The following is a 24,185-nucleotide window of genomic DNA, read 5'->3' on the forward strand; positions in this document are numbered from 1 at the left end:
GAAGGGGTATGCCTGTCAATTCTCATTGCCAAATTGTACTCCGCTGGAGGCTTCTGGAAAATGGAAACGTAGTTCGTCCTCACTCAGGGGTGGGGGATTTCTGTTTCTTTTCACTGTATAAATGCTATCGGATTTGTCTGGGAGTTTGGAGGAGGGGATGGCTCATTTAGTGCCCATGAGAGAAAAGGGGGGAAAAAAACAAAAACAAAAAAACCTTGAGCACTAGAGTTAACAAAGATGATCGCAGTTTCTCCATTATAACAAAATAAGATAGTGTAATTTTAACAAGACAGTGCTTGGGCGGTGGGGGTGGGGGGAGTTGTGATGTGTAATACTGACCCCCAAATACAACTTAATGAGAAACTTCATTGTACAAGTGTCTGAGAAGTTATAGAATCGGTGATGTAAGCATATTTAAGGACATTTTGGTAAAATAATCTGGTGTTTTTATTTGCTTATTGTCTCTATCAACTCTAGTTTCCAAGAGTTTGTTTAATTTATCTTTTTAAGAACAAAAATTGATTGACACAGGATAAAAATATCCGGATTCTTCGTTGGTCCTGATTCTTCATTTCTGTCCATTTGGGTAGGCATCCATGCTAGTCATTACTTCTCAGTTTGTATCCCTCTGGATGAAAGCATCTTGGAAATTTGGAGTTATTTTAAACTACATGTATTGGACGGAAGAGCTGTAAGGTCCTGGGCTCCCAGTGGTTTCTAGAAAAGCCATAACCAACAGCAGTAGAAGAACTGAGGCAGGACAGGGGTAATTCCCTGGGTTATGAAGCCAAGGGCACATCCTCAATGACTTTAGTTCCCACCACTCCCCTCTCCCCCAACCCTACACCCAGCACACTATTGAGCACATAGTAGGTGCATAATAAAGACATAGTAGGCTGTAGTAAGTTTACCCTGCTGGTAGGGAGAATTGTAGCTTTCAGAGATATTTTACCACCTGCCAGTAGGTCATTGGCCTCCTCTCAAGAGCTGGAATTATTCACGCGTTCATTCAACAAGCATTTGTCATACAGATTTACTAGGTCAGGCGTTAAAGTATTACAGACCTTGGGGGATGCAAATGTGAATAGCTTTTGTCTGTTAACCCTCCCCTCCCCGCACACGGTGCAGACCAAAACCACGCCACCCCAGTTCAGCAGGCTCGCGAGGCGCCAGCCGTGGGAGCCTTGAGGGAGGAAAGCCTGAAATACTCAGACTGCCGAATCAGAGAATTTACAGGACCTTACTTGTCAGTGGCGTATTTCCAGCTCCGCGGTGTGGCTCTGCTGTGTTTGTTTAAGCCCAGTTGCCAGCCAGATATTTATGGTTGTCTTTAGCCACCAGATGATTTTAAATGTAAACATCACAATAGTACAAATTTGATTCTGCTCAACTTTGATGAAAATAAACCACTCATTTTGGGGTGGGAATGCATTACTGTTTTTAGACCACGAGGGTACCATTTGGCAGGGTCTTCATGTGTCTCCAAAAATGTACACTACTTTCTATTTTAGGACCGGGAATAGGGAACTATGAATCTCTATCTCAAGCGCCGTTCTTCCCGTTTTTCTCACCATGGAAGGTACCTTTCCTATTTTGACTTTACAGAGGAATGAGTTAAAGTTTGTGATTTTAGTACATACTAACCAACGGAAAGAGGAGGGTGAGAGGCTAATGCTTTGTATCAGTTAGTAGACACAGTTCTGTTGTGTAAGTCACCAAAGATCTGTCTCCCACGCGCTCTGTGTGTGTGCAGGCGAGAGCCTCCACTCCTTACCAGTACTTGGGGACCTCGCTAGGCAGGAGGCTCCATCCCCTCCTGATGGCCGTCATCTTGACTGAGGGCTGCGGGGCTTGGCTGGGAGGAGCGTCAGCAAAGAGGAAGGCGAGATGGCTCTCCAATTTCCACTGGGAGGGACACCTGTTACTTGTCCTCATCTCCCAGTGGCTAAGCAAACTGCCTGCCCGCGGCTGACTTCCAAGGGGACGGGATGTGTAAGCATCATACTTTCCAGCGCCCACAGGAGAGGAGATTCAGAAATATTGGTGAGCACGAATAACATTTACCACACATACCACAGGCTGGAAAACCCCAGCTCTCCCACTATGTTTCTCCTTTACCTTCATGCTACTGCCCCATCACAGCACTGGGACACGGCGGGCGGGGGCTTCCCCACCAAGCAGTTCTGCTGCACCAGCTAGGTGCCTTGCACATTAACTCAGTTTCCATACTGTCTTCCTGGAGGTAGTCCCACGTGACTGCCCTCCCCCTGCCTCAGATGCCAGCCCTCAGCCCACGTAATCACCCCTGCTTCTGACCGACTGGCTATAAGTTAAGAGGTTACCATGACCGCCTCCTTGGGTTCAATTAATTTGAATTCCCCAAACTCAGGAAAATAGGTGACTTACTGTTGACCAGGTTATTATAAAAAATATGTGATAAAGGACACAGCTGCACATTCGGATGGGAGAGATGCATAGAGCAAGTTATGTGGGAAGAGGCATGGAGTGTCCCTGCAACCCCCCTTTCTAGGTGTGCCAGCCTCCCAGCAAGCACCTGCGTGTACTCACCAGCCTGGAAGCTCTCTGAACCCTGGACGTTTGGGATTTTTATGAAGGCTTCATGAGTAGGCATGCTCGATATTAACTCCATGTCCAGCCCCTCTCCCCTCTCTCGAAAATGAGGGATTGGGGCTGAAAATTCCAAACTTCTTATCATGGCTTGGTCTTCCTGGTGATCAGAGACTGATATATATTTTTCTACTATTTCATACATTTTGTAGAGAAATGAGCGTCATTCTGTTCCTGAGGAGCTTACACTGTAGTGAGGAAAGCAGCTAAGAACACCAAGTTAGAGTGTGCTGAATAGAATGATGCTGGGTGTGGGTGTCTTTGAGTTAGGGGCACCTGATTCAGATTAGGGGGGGAGCAAGAAGCTTTCTCAGAGGAGGTGATTCTTGGCCTGAATCTTGAGTGACAAGCAATTTGCCAGGCAGTGAAGGAGGTAAGGGTGTCCCGGCAGGGGAAACACCCCCTTAACTATGTAATAATAACAGTACCTACTATTTATTGATTGACTTTCTTTATACAAGCCGCTAGGCTACACACTTACTGACCCTGCATCATTTAATTTCCCACGGGTCTCCCATGTGTGTATAATCTATTGCAGGAGGAATAGATGCCTCATAAAAGAAGACTTTGCTTTGTTTGTTGTTATATCTTTATGTTCCAGCAACTGTTGCTCCGTAACAGACAGCAACCATTTTATTAGGCTCACAGATCCTGTGGATTAGGAATTTGCAAAGGGCCCAGTTGGAGGAGCTTCTCACTGGGGTCTCAGGCGGTCACATTCAGATTTCAGCTGGGACTGCAGTTAGCCGAAGGCTCCACTAGACTGGACCCCCAAGGTGGCTCACTCCCGTGGCTGGCCACTAGTGGGAGCTCAGTGTGCCTACCTGTGGCCTCACCAGCAGGGCGGGTCTCAACGTCTTCTGAGGGAGAGAGCCTTCCGCAAGAGGTGGGTGGGAGCTGCGTGTTTTTCTCACTAGACTTGGAAGTCACGTATTAACACCTTTGTTGTGAGTGATTGGTTGTGAGTCACAAGACTGTAAGTCCATACATCCGGGGGGGGGGAGCCATAACCAGGGCACAGGGGGCAAAAGCTCCTGGCTTTGCGGGTCCCAAATAGACCAGGGTCAGCTGCTCATCGCTGAAAAAATCCAGAGAGATGAATGGTGGTGAAACAGGAAAGGAATTTATTTCCATGAAGCCAACACTGGGAAGTCAGCAGACTAGTGTCTCAAAAGACTGTTTCCAAAGTGCTGAAAATACTCCCGGGTTTATATAAGGAAAATGTGGACAAAGGTCAGTGGGTTCCAGGAGGGGGGCAGTAAAGGTCAGGTCGATCATTGCCTTGGGGGTCTTGCTGGTGTCTAGATGGTCGCTATTGCTTGAAGAGGTAGTTGGTTCCTGTCAGGGGATGCTTTGCCTGTAAGGTCTTTTGCCTGAGTTAAGAGATAAGCTGGAAAGAAGAACTTAACCAGTTAGAGAGTACAGACTTAGGTCATAAGGGAGGTAGTTGGAGTCCTCTTTGAAATCCCCGTTGTCAAAACACCATTCCATTTCAATGGAAGGAGAAGGGACAGCAGCCATTTCTTCTGTAGCTACTTCCTGCTGATCAGGGATGATGGAGGAATTTGGGAATGGAATTTGGGAATTGACAGGGTCGGAGAACTGCGTTTCTCTAGCCCCTCCTGAAACGTACAGTAAAGGCACCTCCAAGCGTGTGCAAATAGCACAGGCTCCCGTTTGACAAATACAGAAAGTCAAACGACAACCAAAAAGAACAAGAAATATAGCAATGCTTAGCAGGGCATATTTCCATTTAAAGAAGGAATCAAATTTAGATCCTGCTAAAAGGATCTAGAGCTAGAGCGTTTATAGCAGTGATGTGTTTGTTTAAATCTGCCATGGCTTCGGTTACATTTTTTTGAGTAATTTGGAATACAAACACAACATTCTGTTTTAATGAGAGCATAGGTTCCTCTTTGGGCTGCAGTCAAAATAACAAGGGCCATCCAGTTTTGAAGGCCTACTTTTCAAACTTATGTGGTTTCATCATTTAGGAGGGTAAGTGGGTGCTGGGTTTAATTAAAGATGGCTGCTGTATGCGTAGCTAAAACCTCTAATTGTAATTCTACAGTGATAGGGGCAGCTCCTGGGACAATATGAGTAAGGGATAAAACTCAAGAAACCACCTTGCCTGATGTCTGGCTTTAACAATGTCCTAATTACAAGGAATCACTGGCAGGTGGGAGACAGCTCCTCCTGGGAGATTCAGTCATGGGGAATGTGGGCCATCCACTCACTCCACAGTCCATAGTCAACCCATGGAGTAGGGTCTGCTCCAGCTTTCGAGGAGTGATTTTGCCATCCCAGCCACATAGAATCAGTCAGGGTGATGGTTGAGTTACACAACTGTTGGGAGTCCATCCTATTGTCCAGCTATTAAAATAATCACATACATGCCCATGGGGTCCTGTTATCCCCATAGAATAACAGGCAAGAATGTCTATACATGAGTTCTTGTGGCAATTTCTCTGAAGTTTACCTCAAGTTGTCGAGCTTAGGCAAACAACAAACATTTAAAGACAATCAGAGGTGGAATTTAACATCTCCAAAGGTGTGTTATTGAAATAAAGTTATTCTCTCTAAAATCACCCTCATTTCTGTCAAAGGTAGCCAAACGAAGACTAATTTGCTTGTAAAACAAGTCCAGTTTTAACAGAGTTGGCCTGATGATTTACATAAGCACAGCAAGAATAGTGGTTGACCATGTAAGTTCTTGTAAATCTGCTTTGCTGGAACTTTTCATAAGGTATTTCCGATTGAACTTTTAAAAGCCTCTGAAGGCCAGAAACCAACCCAAACAGTTGCCGTCAGATTTGCCTGCAATGCCTATAGATTTGGGTGAATTCCTCTTCCTCAGGTCCCCAAAATATCTTGAAGTTTCCTGCATCTACCAGGAATTGACATTCTTTACTCACCTGGGTAAGACTGCTGGGAACTGTAAGCAAGGTATCAGGCCAGCATTTCCAAGGGACTGTATTAGCGCTGTGAAGTTCCTTCAAGCTGTCTGGTCACATCTGAGTCTATATATGTCTCTCTAGTATGACGTTCCAGTCAAAACCTTGGTAACATAGCTCGTGTTTCCAATGGTGTCCTGTTACAAGAACACATTGTTATTGAACTTATGCAAATAATTATAATTGCCACGAAAGAAGGAGAACTCCCTGAGAGTTTCTGAATTCTAGAGGGTTTCAGAAGGGTGAAAAGATAAATGTTTCAATTTGTTCACAAAGGAATATTTTATCATATTTAGGTAAGTCATAGATACCCTAGGAGAAGCAGTTTCCTTAAATGTGGAAGAGCAAACATTGGAGAACCAGCAATGGTTCGACCAAGAGTCACAAACACTAAATATCTTCCTCAGATCATTCAGTCCCTTGTCACTAATTCTTGTCCTGTTTGCAGTTTTCCTTTAGTTCCAGAAATTCTTACCCAGTTTAATTTTATGATCTTCAAGATATCAGAAACCTGCATTTCCCAAAAGTCCTTTCAGTGAACCTCCCGGACGATGAAACACGTTTGTAAGAGCTTCAGCACAATAATTACCAATCCCTCAACAATGGCCATGTTTAAAGATGAGAGAGTTGAGAGTTCTTTATCATGCCGTTCACAAGGAAATCCAGCTATTTCTGTGATACACGTTTCAATAATTAGAATGTCACGTGATGACCTTATACCAAGACATATTAAAACTTGAGAGATTGCGTATAATGTCTAGAACAGTGAGAGCGTTTTACCCACGCAACATAACCTGAGAAGGTTTATCATCATTTGTTTGACGGTGTTCCCCAAGTAACTGAACATATCCAATAAACAAGCTGAATTTAGTCAAAAAGACTTCATGTAGATTTGAGTATTTGGGAACTTTTGCTAAAAACCTCAGAAGGTTTTGAAGCACATATCCAAATAGGATTACAGATCATTACAAAACTTAACATTTAATTACCTATTTAACCCAGGTGGCAGTAGTTTCTACAGAAGCCTAGTGGTTGGCAAAACTTAGCTCCTTTCATATTGAGAAGTTTCAGTTCTCTTGAGTAATCAAAAACTTTGGTTTTCTGGGCAGATAAAGTAAAAAAAAAAACAAAACTTCATTTACAATTTCTTGTCAAGAGCAAACCAACAATCCAAGAAAACTTTGTGTGTTTAGCAGAGAGAAGAGCCAAATTTCAGGTGTACTTCTAAAAAATTCATTCATTCCAGTCTGAGTCCTGACCACACATAAAATTCCTTTTCAAAGATTCCCTTCACTAACTTTCTACAACTTTCTTTTTACATCCAAATTTTGTCTTAAGTTTTCCTTCTTTAAATAACCAGTCTCGTTTTAGGACAAAATTACTAGCTTTTACCTCAACAAAAATGTATTTCCAGTCCTCATACCTTTCTTTTTTTTTTTTAAGATGTTATTTATTTATCAGAGAAAGAGAAGAGAGTACAAGCAGAGGGAGCAGCAGGCAGAGGGAGAAGCAGACTCCCCGCCAAGCAAGGAGACCAATGTGGGACTCGATCCCAGGACCCCAGGATCACGACCCGAGCTGAAGGCAGACGCTTAACCAACTGAGCCACCCAGGCATCCCTCCTCATACTTTTCTTACCAAAAACACATCTTGGGACACCTGGATGGCTCAGCCGGTTAAGCATCTTGACTCTTGACTTCAGCTCAGGTTGTGATCACAGGGTCCTGGGATCAAGTCCTGCTTTGGGCCCCACACTGAGCACGGAGCCTGCTTAAGATTCTCTCTCGCCTTCTCCGCTGTCCCCCACCACCGGCACAAGCTCGCTCTCTCTCTCAAAACCAACACAACACATCTTACTTCCCCTGAATACAGAGTTGCTTTCCTTGTCATTTCTTAGAAACCTCAGCCTCCAGTGAAAACTAAGTAGTAACCACTTGTGAACTGTCACACCATCTTTCATCTTTCATTTTTCTTAAAAATGTTGAGGATGTGTTGAAAAATACCACAGTCCATCTTCTGGCCAAAAATTATTTCTATTCTCCCACACGTAGAATACATTTACCCTCCCTGAGGCCCTCCCCAGAATCATGCTGTGTTTTGACTTAGATGTTAGGCTGAGGCTTGAAATCTGGGATCTCCTGTAAACCAAGTCCAGGTGTGGCCTAGGACTCTCAGGGTCATCGGAATACCGTGAACTGAGCAGCTACCTTCTGTGCTTCCCCCACACCCCCATGGAATGGTGGACAGATGTAGAAGAGCCCCAGAGGGGGGAAGTAGAGCGCAAACCACAGTCACTGGTCCATAGCGGTTCTGAAATCTACCTGGGAACGTGTTGCCAGCTCCTGGATTTCAGTTCAGTCCTTCTCCATGGGAGCTGTCCTCTGTGGCTCTGGGCTCTGTCCTTGGGGCTCTTGGTTCTGACCTTCAGGCGTCCTTCCAAAAGAAAACTGGCTGTGCACCTCAGTGAGTAACCTTCTTTGTCTGTTTCCTGCCTGTAAAGGGCTGAGGGTCCAAAGGCCTCTCTGTTCACTTTGTTCTCCCTTCCAAGCTGCTGTAATGCTTATAGAAATGTCATGGGCTTTCCTACGTGTCAAATTATAATCCATTCTGTTCCACAAAGGCTACCCTGAAATCTCTTCTGTCAGATAAACTTTTCTCCCTGTTGGGCACCTGGTGAGGATGCTGTGGGACAAAGATTCTTAGAAGATCTGTTGTTTACAGAGGATAGACGAGGCCCATCCTTCAGAAACTTAGACGGCCTTCTTGTCTGTTTGGAATGGTCCAGGGACACCACCTTAGATCTTTCTCAGGCTCGATCCCACAACCCATGAGATCACGACCTGAGCCCAAGCTGAAGTCAAGAGTTGACGCTTAACCAGCTGAGCCACCCAGGTGCCCCTGAGGCCATTTCTTAGTATGCAAACCTTTGCCTTCTGGAGATGCTGGGATGAGAAACACTTATTTTTTAACCTACGGAGTACTGGCTCAGTGTATATATTCTCTGATTTCTACTCAGACACTAGCTTATTCTTGAATTGCTCGCTCTCTCTCTCGTCTCATTATAGACAGCGGGGCGAAGCCAGCGCCTTCAGCCCTCTGCCCAGAGATCTTTTTAGTCAGAGCATCATCAGCTCACTAGGTGCATTTTCTGGTTTCCACATTATCACTGGCAACAGCGTTATAAGCGTTCCCGCTCTCGTATGCAGCACGGGTCTCCCTCCTGCATTTAGGCTCCTGTTTGAAGATGAAGCACTCCCTGAAATAATCATGACGTGAAACACGTGTCTGTTTGTCTTGGAGCCCCACACAGGTTAAGTCTCCCACCCGCCTTTTTACCAGGCCTTGGAGCAGCTGCCTTGTGCTTTAGGGTTTTATTAGAGTGGCCTCCAGTGTCAGGCACCAAATTTCTGATCCAGTTTTTATTGGTCACAGAGCTGGTGACCTAAAACAGCCGTCACTTTGTGACGCTTGCAGATTCCGTGGGTAAGAAGTTGGAAAGGCAGGTCCTCCCTTAGGGCCTTTGTGCAGGTGCAGGCTCGACGGAGCTGGTTGTCCAGCTGGGCTCCCTCCCACAGCCCTAGCTGGTGCTGCTGTGATTAGGTGTGCTGTCTGCTGGCCCGGCGGTCTCAGGGCACTCCGGCCTCTCCCAGAATGAGCATCCTGAGGGAGCCAGGTGGAAACTGCATGGCCTTTTGTGACCAAGGCTCCAGAATCACATTGGGGTCACTTCTGCTGCATAAAGAGCAGGTAACAAGCCTGCCCAGATTCAAGCGGAGGGGACTAGAGCCCACCTCATGTTGAGAGAAGCATCAAAGAATTTTTCAGACCTGTCTTGAAACTGCTTGCACCTGGAATCATGTCCGGCAACAATCACCATGTGATTGCATCAAGTAATTATTGTAGGCAGATCTGCCTCTCTTATAATATTTGCATATTGGTCTTTGGGCAGTGCAGTGTGATCCCAGTAAGAACAAGTGATGTTACTTCTTGTATTTACTGTGTATTTTTGAACAGTAGAGGCATAGGCACTTCACATTGTACACCTTTTATTCCAGATGAATTAGGAAGCTAAATACTATTTTCCAAAAGTCACAAAGTTAGTAGAGGAAAAGCATAGAAGGATGTTTATGTAGTTTTGCAATAGGCATGGTCTTTCTAAACAAGATTTAAAAGCCCAGAAGCCACAAGGGAAAATTTCTTAAATACTAGACTCCACCAGATGTCTGTATAGGAAAAGATACTGTGAAAAATAAACCAGGTAAAGTATTTGCAATCTAAGTAATACACTACAGCCTAGGCAATGTACTACAGACATAAAGTGGTATCTCATAGAGCTGTTGCAAGGATTGAATGAAGTGAAAGTACCCAAAGTAAAAATACTGAACAACTGGTAGGTTCCATCCATGCTTTTATAAAGGCCACTGACAAATCAGTGTTTTTAAGAGATGGGTAACAGAAAAAGGATATGAATGAGCAATCCATGGAAAAATATAAGTGGTCAGTAAACATATGGAAAGATGTATAGCCTTGCTCCTGATTAAATAAAGAAAAATTGAATCTGCAATAAGACTTTTCTACCTATAAATTTGTCAGAGATGAGGGGCACCTGGGTGGCTCAGTCAGTTAAGCATCTGCCTTTGGCTCAGGTCATGATCTCAGGGTTCTGGGGTCAAGCCCCGAATCAGGTTCCCTGCTCAGTGGGGAGTCTGCTGCTGCCCCAACCCCCTGCTTGTGCACTCTCTCTCTCTCAAATAAATAGATAAAATCTTAAAAAAAAAAAAAAAGAAAGAAAGACTGTCCAAGATGAAAAAGAATGTTTCTATTTCAGTATTGGCAGAGAAGTTGGGAAATTGACATTCTCATTGACGCTCATGACTGTTCTTTGTTCCTTTATAGGAAAAGCAAATTTTGCCTCTGGCTTCTTTGGGGATTTTTTTTTTTTTAATCTTTGATTTTCTGTAGTTTGAAAAGGATAAGCCAATGCTGAGGCGTAGTGTTTCTTGGCACGTATCCTGCTTGGCGTTCTCTGGGCTTCCTGGATCTGTGGTTTGGTGTCTGACATTCATTGGGGGAAATTCTCAGTCGTGATCATTTCAGTTATTTTTTATGTTCCTCCTTTCCTTCTTCTCCTTCTGGTATTCCCATCACACATGTGTTACACCTTTTGTAGGTGTCCCACGGCCTTTGGATATTCTGTTCCGCTTCATCAGTTGTTGTTCTCTTAGCTGTTCACTTTTGGAGACTTTTTTTTTTTTTTTTTTTTTTTTTTTTTTTTGCGAGAGAGTGTGTGCTTGCGTGCGAGAGTGCGGGTGGGGAGAGCCCAGCGAGGGGTTCGATCCCGCAACCTTGAGATGATGACCTGAGCCACAGTCAAGAGATGGACGCTTAACTGACCGAGCCACCCAGACGCCCCACTTTTGGAGGTTTCTGTTAAGGTTTCCATTGCTGCATCTTCAAGCTCAGAGATTCTTTCCTCAGCTGTGTCCAGTCTACTAATTGTCTTTTATTTATTGTACTACTGTCCTTTATTTCTGTCATTTCTTTCTGGTTCCTTCTTAGGTTTTCTGTCTCTCTGTTAATGTTGTCTGCCCTTTCATGCTGTCTACTTTGTTCCTTTGAGAACTTAGCATATTAATCGTAGCCGTTCTGAATTCTTGGTTTGATAATTGCAGCATCTCTGCCCTGTCTGATTCTGGAGCTTGGTCTTTTTTCCTACTGTGTTTTTGGCCTCTCAGTATACCTTACAATTTTTCCTGGCTAGCCAGACGTGAGGTACCGGGTAAGAGGGACTGCTGTAGCCCAGTCTTCAGTAGCACGGTGGAGAGAGGTGAGGGCCTTGGGGGTTCTGCTGTCCTGCGTTTGGGCACCTTCCAGTCCTTAGTGATCCTGTGCCTCTGGGCTCTGAACTCGCTCATGTTTCCCTCCATTCTCTCCTCCTCTCTTATGTGGGAGAGGATGTCACAGTGGGCTGGGTTTGGATATTCCCCCACGTGAGTTAGGCTCTGGTCGACTAGTTTCTTCTGGGGACTGGCCTTGTTGAGAACGGAGTGCTCTGGCTCGTTTCAGAAGGGGGTCCTTCTTCCCCTGCCATTGATGGAAGCGTGGGGGAGTTTCTGTCTGCTATATGCTCTGGGAACCTGACTGCTCCTGGAGGTAAAACTCATGGAAGTGTGGGAGGCCCCTGGGGCTGGGTCCCCCTGGTTCACACACAGGCCCCAGCGCTGGTAGTCACACCTCTGGTTTTCTTACCTGAGCACGGCTGCCATGGAGGTTTGCATTCCTGAGGCTTTGCTCCGGGAAGCTGCAATGCCCTGTATTCATTCACCTGTCTGGGTGGTCTTGGGGCCAGTCTTAGTTTGTCCTATGTCCTTGCCTTTCCCACGAAACTGAGGAATTGTTGGTTTTTCAGTCTGTTAGGATGGAGTGGTGATTTCTAAGCTCCTTACATGCAGAACCAGAAACTGATTTACTGTTGGTGGAGTGGATATTGGTACAGTCTTAATTATCTACTAAATCTTAATTATCTACTAAATCTTAATTATCTACTGATAGTAAAAATGTGCATGCCCTTTGACCTGGCATTTCCACCTTTGGACATACTGGCATGAATGCATAAAGATGTAAGTACCAGAATTTTTTTTTTACAGCATTTTTTTAAAAAGATTTTATTTATTTATTTGAGAGAGTACAAATGGGGGGTGGGGGGGAGGGAGAGAAGCCGACTCCCCACTGAGCAGGGAGCTCCATCCCAGGACCCTGGAATCATGACCTGAGCCGAAGGCAGATGCTTAACCGGCTCAGCCACCCCAGCGTCCCTGCAGCAGCATTTTTTAACAGGGATGGTTAAATAGGATATGTTTACACAATGGAATGCTCTCTAGCTGCTAAAAAGAAATGAGGCAGCTCACTATATCCTGTCATGGGAAGCAGTCGAAGACACATTGTGAAGTGGGGAGAAAAAAAGCAAGTTGGCAAATGGTATGTTTAAGATTCAATTTTTGTTTAAAACTTATTCACAGTGAAAATGAAGGCGTGCTTAGAGAAGAAAGAGAATTTTGGAAGAATATGTACCAGAAAAACCATTGGTTGCCTCTGAGGGACAGTGTTACAAGGCTGGTAATATGCATGTATCAGTGACATTTGTGTCTTGTATGACGCAGATATATTTGATGATTAGGCAGGAGAGAAAGAAGGTAGCAGCAGATACGGTTCATTGAGGGCAACAGAATGGAACTGATTGTTTCCATCGCTTTTCCCCACATCCAGGCAGTAACGCAGTAGCAATCTCTGAATTTTAACGTACCTTCTGGGAACACCGTGGTAGCGTAGACCCAAGTAACTGGAAATTGCAAATCTCCTGGTGTCTCTTTCGCTGTTTCAGGGGTGATGGCCATAAGATGACAAGAGTTCCAGACAAATGTTTTACCGGTGAACATTTTTTTCACGTAGACTTTTTTATTGTTAATTCTTCTTGTTAAATGATTTACCAAGGAAGATTTCCCCTTCTGCAGAGAAGCAGTTTCTTTGGTTCGATTGTGTTGAGATTTGTGGTTTGTCGTACCCAAGAGAGGTTTATAATGGAATTTTTTACAACACGTATCTCTCCCTTAGAAGGCTGCCTAAAAAGCAGGTTAGCGGAGCCGTGGTTAATGTGAAGGCTACTTGGCTTCCATTATAAAATATGGTTTCTAGCTACAGTTTTCCTGCTCGAATGCTGTCTAAGCACCTGCAGTGTGACTCAGTGTAGACTAATAATTCTTCCGAGTTCCTTGTCCTGTTAACTTCTCATCTAAATTTTATTTCCCACTTCACATCCTACTTTGAGTTTCTGGATCTAGTCCCATCATGTGCGTGTGCAGGGTGGGCTTCCCACACAACACCAGCAGAATTCTCATTTAACTCCATTCTGATACAGTCAGCCCGGAGGTAGCATCAGATTCCCCCGGGTAGGGGTTCGGTCCTACAGGACTGCTCCCACCCCACACTGCCCCCCACTTCAGACGCCAGTCGCAAACCCAAGCTGTCACCTGCACTTCTGATTGACCAGCTATAAATCAGAGGTTCCGAAGACCCCTTGCTCAGATTCGATTGATTTGCTGGAACAGCTCACAGAAGTGTTAGAAACATTTTATTTACTGGATGACTGGTTCATCATAAAAGGATAGGACTGGGGAACGGCCAGGTGGAAGAAATGCACAGGTGTGGGGAAAGGGCGAGGAGTTCCATGCTCTCTGGGCGCACCACTCCCCGAATCTCCCCGTGTTCACCAACCCAAAAGCTCTCCGACCCCTGTTTTTCTGGGTTTTTATAGAGGCTTCATTACATAGGCACGACTGATTAAATCACTGCCCATCCTGCTGTCCTCCCCTCCTCCCTGGAAGTTGGGGGCTAGGATTGGAAGTTCCAACCCTCTGATCACATGGTTGGCACCCCTGGCAACCAACCCCCATCCTTAGGCACTTTCCAAAAGTCACCTCATTAACATAACCTAAGAGACGTTTTAAGCTCTTGTCACTTAGGAAATATGTATGAGAGCTATATAGTAGGTCATCTGATTGATCAAATATATATGTTTCTGATAAATTACAATATCAGGCATCCTAACCTAGTTTTTTTTTTTTCCCTCCTAGGTATAATTTGCATTCTTCTCAGTGATTAATTTTATATAATGATTTCTTTGTTCTTGTTTTACCCTCTGTGAATTTCCTAACAGAAGTCCTGGAGGGGATATGGGTGCCAAAAAGAAAAAGAAGAAACAGAAGAGAAAAAAGGAGAAACCGAACTCCGGAGGCACCAAGTCAGACTCCGCCTCTGATTCCCAGGAGATTAAAATCCAGCAGCCTTCCAAAGTGAGACCCCTGTTTTATTTTAGCCTCTGTGGTTCCTGCTGCGTGTGAGAGAGGGATTGTTCGGCCCAGCGCCCCGCGGGAGCGGAGGCGTACCTGGGGCTTTGCCTGACCGCGTGCTGGAGAGCGCCCCCCCCAGAGGGCGTTTCCGGCCTTCCTCCCACTGTCCTTGTACCTGAATAACTAAGAAGCACGGACAGCGTTTTCGTGTGTATGTGGATATGACTTGCATTTTTCCACATTCTCAGAGCAAATCAGTATGTAGATTGTGGTGATAGAATCGGTCTCAGTGTGAGCTTGGTAGGTGTGTTTTGTTGTTGTTGTTTTGAAGTTACACTTAACATTTCATTACTTTTAGTTCAGAAGATATTCACATTTTAATTTTTCTGGGTGTCTAATTACCTGCATAGCACCACACCATCTGGCAGCAGATTCCCACGGGAGCAGCCACGGGTAAGTCTTGTGACTTTGAATCCCACCAGTAGGCTTCAGTGGCCACTCTTACATCCCATTGCCGAGGGCGGGACGTAGCTCTTGACGTTCCCGCCGGAGAAACACCCATCCTTCCAGACCCAGCCAGCAGTTGTGTTGAGCGGAGCCCGGGGCGGGTGGATGGCGGGCCTCGCGGGGCCCTGGTGGTGCCGATGGCAGGCACCTCCGCCTGGGGGGCCGACCCCAGTCACCCTGGCTGGGAACACGGGCCTTGTGTGCCGGCCACGGGGGAGCGCAGAGCCCCCTCGGTGCAGGAACCTCACAGGGCAAAGTATGACGAAGCTCGGATGATCTTGATGGTTGCAGCTCCAGGTCACTTGTCCCGGGGGTCGTGGTGCGGCCGAGGGGCTCAGGAGTACACCGGGGAACCTGGGCTCGGTCCCGGCCCCGTAGCTCACGAGCTGTGCGGTGCCGCCCTCCGCGAGCCCCTTTCCACACCCGCGACGTGGGGGTGATGCCTTCTGCCCCAGCTCACAGGGCTGATAGGAGATCCTGTCTGTTAAATGGTCCTGATAGTCTAAAGCACTGTATATATGGCAGCTCTTACCATTATGCAAGTTTCGTGGGGCTGAAATTTTTTTTTCTTGCGCACAGTTGACACTGTATCGCGCGAAGTGGGTCTTGCAGGCAGTTTTTGTTGGTGTTAACTGTTTGACACGTAAGGACGAGGAGTCCCTGAGAGGATACTTACTTTGCCCAGTTTTCCCCGACTGCCTGTGTGGGGTGAGAAGAAAACAGGGTGTTCCCCCCTCGCTTTTCAGCTCATCTCTCAGGTGACAAATACTCTTATCCACCGGACCTACTTCCCGAGGTCACTCATGTAAGTAAGGTACACCATCAACTCGCAAGACATTTTTCCCATTTCTCAGTGTCGCTTCATCGGATCAATGCTGTATCGCTTCTGTGCAGTGCTGACCTTCTGTCTTGCTTCTGCCATCACCACCAGCTTGTACCCCAGTGATTTTGAGCCCTTCCCTTACTTCTGGTCACTTATGAGAAACTGGAGCTAGCCAAGAGGAACGGCTAGCACCGTACGGTAGAGAAGTTATTTTCTTTTTTAATTGAGAATAAATCAGAATTGTGTTAATGTGGGCCTTCATTACATTTTTAAAAACTGGAGCTTCTTTCCCTTACACTAGATGCTTGCTCTAAATAACACTGTAAATTACAGAGGATTGTGTGTAGAAAATATTCTGTTCTGCACCCAAGAACCAGAATAAGGTGATATTTGGCTGGATTCTTTATAGACTCCTTAGTGGTGGAGGACTTAGACATTTTTCCAAGATATTAAATTTAGAAAGTAACGGGTAAAGAGTACAGTTGGAGCTTAGTATTTCCACGGAGGAAAAGAGGTGTGCCTGACTTCGGGGTATGGTAGTGGGAAACTAACGTGGGGCTGATCCACGCTCTCCCCTTCCCTAACACTAATTCATTTCTCCCCAGGCAGTGCTGCTGTGGAAAGTGAATGAATAGGTTTAAGAATGTATCGTAGCTGAATTTTCCTTGCTGCTCTATTGCCGTGGATTTGAAAATTGGGCTTACTTGTGTCCACTTTAAGAAAGCACTTAAAATAGTGAGCATTCAGATATAAATATTTCATGAATGGTCATTTTATATAAAGACTGCTAGTCAACATGACGAGGCTAATTAGGTAGGGTTGAAACCACTCTGAGGTCTGTCTTCACGGAGTTGGGATATCGTTGGCTCCTTTGGAACAAAGGTGCTGATTCATGTTTGCTGCCAAATAGCTTGAGTTTTGTTTATTAGTGATCGAGAATTTAACTCTAGAATTAGGAAAGAAAAATTCCCATGACAAATTCAGTGCAGGCATTGTAGGTTCAAATTTGCCTTTTTAAGGATAAATGGGTCATGTTCAGGCATTATTAGTTGAAATAGGGTGTGCTCAGAGTGTTGTTTAAGTTGTAGATCTAACAGATTGCCTTGTTAGGGGTTCAAATGGACGTAAATTTCATCTTGCGGGAAATCAGTTACTCTATGTTGGAGGTTCAAAAGAGACCAGAGCAAGAATCCTAAGCAAACCCAATGATAAAGAAAACACAGGGAGGTGTGTATTAAATAAACCCTGTTTTGTAGTGTATCCCATAGGTAAAGCTTCCCAAGTTAAAGACTGGCTCCCGACCACAGACATCAGATTCAAGGTTGACCAGAAGTGCAGAGCCACTATTAATAAACCAGTGAGGGTTGTTGGTCGCTTTCCTTGGTGCCCACGGTGTGTTGACACACAGGAAAATCAAAGGGCTCTGAGATTCTTGTTAACCACTTCTGAACTACAGTGAAGAACATTTTTTGTGTGGCATCAGAATTCTAAAACTAATTAATTTCACATACTGAAAAATAACTCCGTGAATTACCCGTTCAGCCCTAAGTGGAAAGTATAGGCTTACTTTTTGTGGGGGATTACATTATCGGAGCGATTTTCCAAAAAAAGAGCTGGGGAACCTTCAGAGATAAGAGGAATATTGGCTTCAAGGAAGGAACTTGAGATTTGAAACGTATTGTCAATTTTCCAGACTGAGACTATGTTTTACTTTTAAAAGTTAGTTTCCAACACTTGGGTTGGGGAAAACAGTCTGCGGTTGCCAAAGATCTAAACTCACAGAAGAAACTGCTTCTTCTCGTTGGAGGGTTTGTCTCTGGAGGAGCGTGGGAGCTGGGAGAGGACAGGGTGTGGTCCTGGCGGAAGGCACACTCAGAGATTTCCTTTCTTGGTTAATTTCCTTTCCAGCTCAGCACTCAATTCACCTTTCTTCCCTTCCCTTCCCCTCCCCTCCCCTCCCCTCCCCTCCCCTCCCCTCCCCTCCCCTCCCCTCCCCTCCCCTCCCTTCCCTTCCCCTCCCTTCCCTCCTTTCCCTTTCCTTTTCCCTTTCTCCCTCCCTCCTTCTTTCCTTTCCTTTCCTTCCTTCCTTCCTTCCTTCCTTCCTTCCTTCCTTCCTTCCTTCCTTCCTTCCCCCTTTCCTTTCCCTTCTTTTCTTTTTCTTTCTTTCTTTCTTTCTTTCTTTCTTTCTTTCTCTCTTTCTTCCTTTCTTCCTTCCTTCCTTCCTTCCTTCCTTCCTTCCTTCCTTCCTTTCTTTCTTTCTTTCTTCTAAAATTTCCCCCATCTGCCTGGTTTCCATTCTAGCAGGTATTTCCTTTGTCCCCACATTGCTACTGTAGGGCATAAACCCCAGCAGTGAAACCGAGGGTTTCCTGACGGGCTGCTGTGTGGTAGTAACGTGTGCGTGCACGTCCCTCCTTTCTGCTGCTCTGCCCAGATGTGTGTGGGTCCCCCCCCCCCTGCAGTTAGAGGGGACCCTGAAGCCAGGGGTGGTCGGCTTTACTTCAGATTTCCCAAAACTCTCAAAGCCCCATTAAAACTACTGAGCTGTTGTTACCTTTAACATAACGTGTTTCCTTTATTTGAATACGGTGGCATCCTTGAGCCCGAGGCCCTGACCAGGCTTAGAGGAAGATGGTTGGGGTTCTGGTGGTGAGTCACCAAGGCAGATGGCGCGTGTCTGCCCCAGGTTTGGGAACGGTGGCAGCTTCCTCACTTTTTGTGTCTGTGTGTCTTTGCTGTTCTAGAATCCCACCATTCCAATGCAGAAGTTGCAGGATATCCAGAGAGCAATGGAGCTGTTGTCCGCGTGCCAGGGCCCCGCCAGGAGCATCGATGTGGCTGCCAAACACAGATACCAGTTTTGGGACACACAGCCGGTACCCAAATTAAGTAAGCTTTTCTGCCTTTCCTCTCGCTCCCCGCCCCCCCCAAAAAAACAGCTGGGTTAACAACAAACAAACAAACAAGAAAAACCACAAAAGAAACTTGACTGGACTTCCATGATTTGTTTTATACCACAGATGAACAACGTACACAAAAGTCCTGTTTTTCTCCTTAAAACATAAATATTAGGGGGGCGCCTGGGTGGCACAGTGGTTAAGCGTCTGCCTTCGGCTTAGGGCGTGATCCCGGCGTTCTGGGATCGAGCCCCACATCAGGCTCCTCCTCTATGAGCCTGCTTCTTCCTCTCCCGCTCCCCCTGCTTGTGTTCCCTCTCTCGCTGGCTGTCTCTCTCTCTGTCGAATAAATAAATAAAATCTTAAAAAAAAAAAAAACATAAATATTGGGTAGTGACATTGGCTTTCAGTAGACACAATTTTAGAGTCTGATTCCTCTTCCTATAAAAAAAAAATCCAATTTCTCCCACTTGAGACATTAGTGTGTTAAAAATATATGTAAAAGACCTGTTTTGGTCCTGAACTTCATGGACTTGTTTTTCCTATACATAAATTTTTAGCTCGCACGTCTCCCTTATTGCAGAAGACACAGCTTACTTCCCCTGCTAAATCTTCCTGAAACGGGCAGTTTCGTGCTGCTTTACAGCAGGCTCCTGCACGCTCGCCGCTGTTAGTTACTGTCAGCCAAGAACCCCGCGGTACAGTTAGGGGCCCGGGCCCCTGGGGGGTGCTCCGGAGACGCCTCGGCTCGTGGGCATCTCAGCAACAGGCCTCGCCTCAGCGCTGGGTCTGCTCCCTCACGGTCCACGCAGACTCTCGCCTCCTGAAATTCCATAAACATCGTTTAACTCTTCCTTTTTCACAATAGAAAAGGTGATGATATAAATGTGCTAAAAATGTTTATATGACTATTAAAAGCTAAACCTACTGCTTTCTATTATCCTCCTCTGAAAATAGATTATAATTACTTCTCCGTTCTTCTTTCTTGATTGTTCGGGTTCCAGGATCTTTGTAAGATAAAGGGTTGTTAAACAGATCTCTTCATAGTCCAGTTATGTACAAATTATCCGTTTCATCGCATTAAAATGCGGGGACAATCCTTGTCTGTGCCCTCAGATAATGTTTTTCAACCTTTTTGAAGTTCCCGCTCCTCTCTCAGGCATGTCCACCCCACGCATCTGGAAAAAGCACGGGCCAGGGAGCGTGAAAGATCGAGGAGAGCGATTCTCCTCACTTGTCTTTTCCTTCAGGCTCTAGAAATACATGTGTTTGGTCGTGGAGGAAGGCTCTCTAGAATGAATCTCCAGGATTTTAACTGCCGTCGAACTGAGTGACCATTTGCAAAGGGATGTGGGTTTATGGATCCGGATGTATTGGGTTTAGCTGAATGCTGCTTGGCAGGCTGCTGGTGGCTTTTAGGTCACGGCGCCGGGGACAAGCAAGCCGCCTCCAACGCCAGCACACATCTTTGGGAAGATAGCCGGGGTGCACCGCATTTTGGCCCTTCCCCTGAATCCCTGCAGGATTCCCCCAGTTCCTTGAACACCCAGTTTGCCCCTGAGTTAAGGCAACATCAAAGTTTGGAGGGGGCAGAGTCAGCCTGAGGCTGTCCCCAGTGTCGGGTGGGTCGCCAAGCTCTAAGCAGACGTCCTGGAGGGACTGTCAGGGAGCCGCTGAGAATCTGGCCCCTCAGGCTGACTTGACGAAGCCTAAGATATTCCACGGGGGTGAGCTGGTGCCGCAGTGTGACTAAGTCAGGGGCTGGAGAGGACGAGACCCCGTGGAGCTGGCTCAGACCTGGTGGCTTCCACCTGTAAAAAGGTGATGCCAGAGCCTGTACCTGAGGGTCATTTATTCAGCAGGTACCGGTTTCTTTTTTTTCTTCTGGTTCTGTTTATTTATTTATTTCTTCTTTGAGGTGTAATTGGCCCACAGCACCGTATTAATCTCAGGTGTCGGACATACCGATAGGATGTTTGTGTACGTTGTGAGACGGCCCCCACGGGAGGTCTGGTTACCATCCCTCACCACATCAACGCGCAGAACTTTTTTCTTGTAATAGGGACTTTGAAGATCTACCGTGTTAGCAACTTTCAAATACGCAATGCAGTGTTACTAACTGTAATCAACGTGCTGTGTCTTATGTTCCCACAGCTTACTTGCTTTATAACTGGAAGTTTGTGCGTTTTGACCCCCTTTGCCCATTTCACACCCACACCCCCCACCCCTGCCAACCACCAGACTGTTCTCTCTTGTCTAGGAATTCAGAGTTATTTTTTAGATTCCACATATAAGTGAAATCATACACTATTTCTTGTTCTCTCTCTGACCTAATTCACTTCACATAATGCCTTCAAGGTTACCAACAGCAAGATTGCGTTCTTTTTTATGGCTGAGTAATAGCAGATCAGTATTGAGTGTCTACCGTTCGGTGCCAGGCAGTGGGGAACATGACAGGGAAACAGTGATGGGAAAGTAGGATAAAAATGGTGGCCAGGTGGGGATGGAGGGAGGCCATCCTCCAGGTAGGAAAAAGCTTTAGTCGGGGAAAGATGCTGCAGGAAAGTGATGTGTAAGCTTATATCTGCAAACACTCAAGCGGCCCCCCACGCGGAGAGCTGGGGAAGGGCTGTGAGAGCAGAGGGAAACCCCAGATGCCGTGAGCTGGGGCCTGCCTGAGGGGAGTCAGCGTGGGTGAAGCTGGAGAGCAAGGCCAGGTGGGCAGCCAGGCGGGCATCAGCCACACGCAGGGGACTGGGTTCTATCCCAGCCATACTGGGAAGCTGTGGGGGAGGAACTGGAAAAGGGCACCTTTGTGGAAATGACTGGAGACATGGGTGACCTCAGCTGCACTGCCAGCAGTCCCGAAATTAGTCGTAGGTATTGCTGGGAGGGGTCAGAGGTCACTCCCCCGCCACCCAGGTTTTTGAAATGCAAAGTAAGAAGGGACCATCTCCAGGCTGTCATGGACCTAAGCTGTCCACTGTGGTGCAGTGCGATGGATCTGTCATCTAGGGATTGAGGCTGAGAAGTCACTGTCATGTCATAATATGCACCTTGTCATTGCATGAGAAAGGATTGCTCCTTCTATTTAATTGGTGAGATAACAGCTCTTCTCCACACCTGGCCACCCTGTTTCACTCCACAAGTAGCTGAAACAATAGCATATCTTCAAAGGTGATATGAAACCCAAGGCCCCTAGAGATGATTTCATTTTCTGTGATGGACCATTTTGGATCATCAGAATACTTTGTCATTGAATATTCTTTTTGTCTTTTTTCTCCTCTGCCCTTCCCTAGATGAAGTCATAACCTCTCACGGGGCGATTGAAGCGGATAAAGACAACGTGCGTCAGGAGCCCTATTCTCTGCCACAGGGTTTTATGTGGGACACCCTAGATTTGGGTAACGCCGACGTGGTGAGTAACACTCTTGGGTTCAACACGTGCCCTCGCGCACATTGCTTCCGGGGGGGTTGCGAGCACCACAGCTAGGACACTGGCTTGGTCTTGTAGCTCAAGGAGCTGTACACGCTGTTAAACGAGAATTACGTGGAAGATGAGGAGAGCGTGTTCCGGTTCGACTACTCGCCCGAGTTCCTGCTGTGGTGAGTCTGGCCGGCCCGGGCACGGGCAGTCGGGGTGGCGTGTCTCGGTCTCTCCCTGGGTTCCTGGACACTAACCAGCGCCTGTTTTCTTTGCCTGCATTGACTTCAGGGCTCTGCGTCCCCCAGGCTGGCTCCTTCAGTGGCACTGTGGGGTCAGAGTGTCTTCGAACAAAAAGCTGGTAGGGTTCATAAGTGCCATCCCAGCAAACATCCGGATTTATGACAGGTACCCATTAAAGCTTGTCCATGTCGGTTCTGATGTGTTACTTTTCCAAAAATTGCAGTTACAATAGACTTTTAAAAGTTACTTATGCAGATTGCTGATCGTGGGGGAGGTTGTGGGTGGGTGGGGGCGGGGGTCTGCGGGAACTCTACTTTCTGATCGGGTTTGCTAAATCTAAAACTGCTCTAAAAAGTAAAGTTGATTTAATAAAAAAAAAAATTGGACTACAGACAGCAACAAAGGACAGCGCTGTCTGTCTCAGTCTCATCAGTGCACACACAGACACATTTTATGTGTATATACATATAGCTATGTAGGTATCAGAATAAAGAAAGCTATAAATAGGTATTTCAGATTTATTTCTGGAGAAAAGAATTACCTTAAGAGATTTTAGGAGAGAGAGATTTTCAAAAAATCTTTTTATCCTTAGGATAGCTATGTTGCATTTTTGCTCAGGATCTCTCGCCCAGAAACTCAGAGATCTAATGCATAGTAGGGCTGTTTATCTTGCAGTGTGTTGGGTTAGTTTCTTTGCTGCTAAAAAGCATTTGATGTCAAGGAGTCTCCATGGCACATGGAGTGCCTGCATATCTAGAACCAGAGCAGGGAACAGGCTTTGAAGTTCTGGAAGGTTTACTGTGGCCTAAAAAAACAGCAGCTCTCATCTGGTCAAAGCACCTCTCAGGATCTTAGGAATCACATTCTACTCCGAAGCAACGTCTTACCAGATTGTGCAGCTGGGGGACCCAGTTATTGTCCTAATTGCATACATGACAGAAAATAACAGACGTGGAAACTTTGAGGCACATCTTACCCATTTTCTAAAATGAAAACTTAGAAAAAAAATTAAAGTCTTAAATTTATTTAGGACAAGGGGGTTTGGGTCTCCATGGCCTAGAGTTAAAATCATTTTGGCAGGGGATTTGGGGACTAGCGTATCCATCTGAATTTGTGAAATGTCTAAATGGTGGGCAGTTGTTCTTAAACATTGTGTTGAAAGGGGGGGTCTTTCTGTTTCTTAGTCTTTGAAATGTCATGGGTGTTGTCTTATTTTTAAAAATGTTTTCATCTTATGTTCCCTCCAATTTTTGACATCTTTCTCTTTCGTAGTGTGAAGAAGATGGTAGAAATCAACTTTCTTTGTGTTCATAAGAAATTGAGATCAAAACGGGTAGCCCCAGTGTTAATTCGAGAAATAACCAGAAGAGTGAACCTGGAAGGGATTTTTCAGGCCGTCTATACCGCTGGAGTGGTTCTTCCTAAGCCAGTGGCCACCTGCAGGTATCAGCACCTCACGCTCACCTGGAATCTGGCCCCCCTGCTGTGTTGCTGCCAGTTACTCTCACGTGTGACTCGGGGATGTGGGCTTACCTGTTATTATGTAGGTTTGGTAGCAGAGGGGAAGACCAGACCCAAGAACCGCTGTGATCAGTGTTCTTTCCAGCCGAGAACTGCTGTGATCAGTGTTCTTTCCAGTTTGCCGTCGAACCACCTGGTGATAAAGAGTTTTTAACGTTTTCCTGCTAATGATGCTGGTTCTGAATTTCTGTGTCTCTTCCACTGGAAAGAGCAGCGCTGCCTCGGAACCCGGGGCATTGTGATCTTGAAACATCCAGCCTGCTATAGCATTTTCCTTCCTTCCACACACTCAAGCTGATACCAGGCTCTGCCCTGGCTGTCAGTCAATGATTCCAGATACTT

General features: G+C 45.9%; 1 protein-coding gene across 6 annotated transcripts in view; it reads left to right on the plus strand.

Annotated features, from left to right (window-relative positions):
- NMT2 (N-myristoyltransferase 2) overlaps positions 1-24,185 on the plus strand; it is a 61,301-nt gene that overhangs the window by 17,556 nt on the left and 19,560 nt on the right. For 3 of the 6 annotated variants that reach the window (XM_026479024.4, XM_048219503.2, XM_048219507.2), the window contains exons 2-7: positions 14,296-14,431; positions 18,503-18,647; positions 21,955-22,073; positions 22,170-22,261; positions 22,371-22,487; positions 23,595-23,765. In XM_026479024.4, coding sequence (XP_026334809.2) covers positions 14,296-14,431; positions 18,503-18,647; positions 21,955-22,073; positions 22,170-22,261; positions 22,371-22,487; positions 23,595-23,765 — 780 coding nt within the window. The other 3 variants (XM_048219506.2, XM_057304752.1, XM_048219505.2) reach the window with 2 other exon arrangements.

Source organism: Ursus arctos, unplaced genomic scaffold (genome assembly GCF_023065955.2).
Source record: "Ursus arctos isolate Adak ecotype North America unplaced genomic scaffold, UrsArc2.0 scaffold_30, whole genome shotgun sequence".
Lineage (NCBI taxonomy): Eukaryota > Metazoa > Chordata > Mammalia > Carnivora > Ursidae > Ursus > Ursus arctos.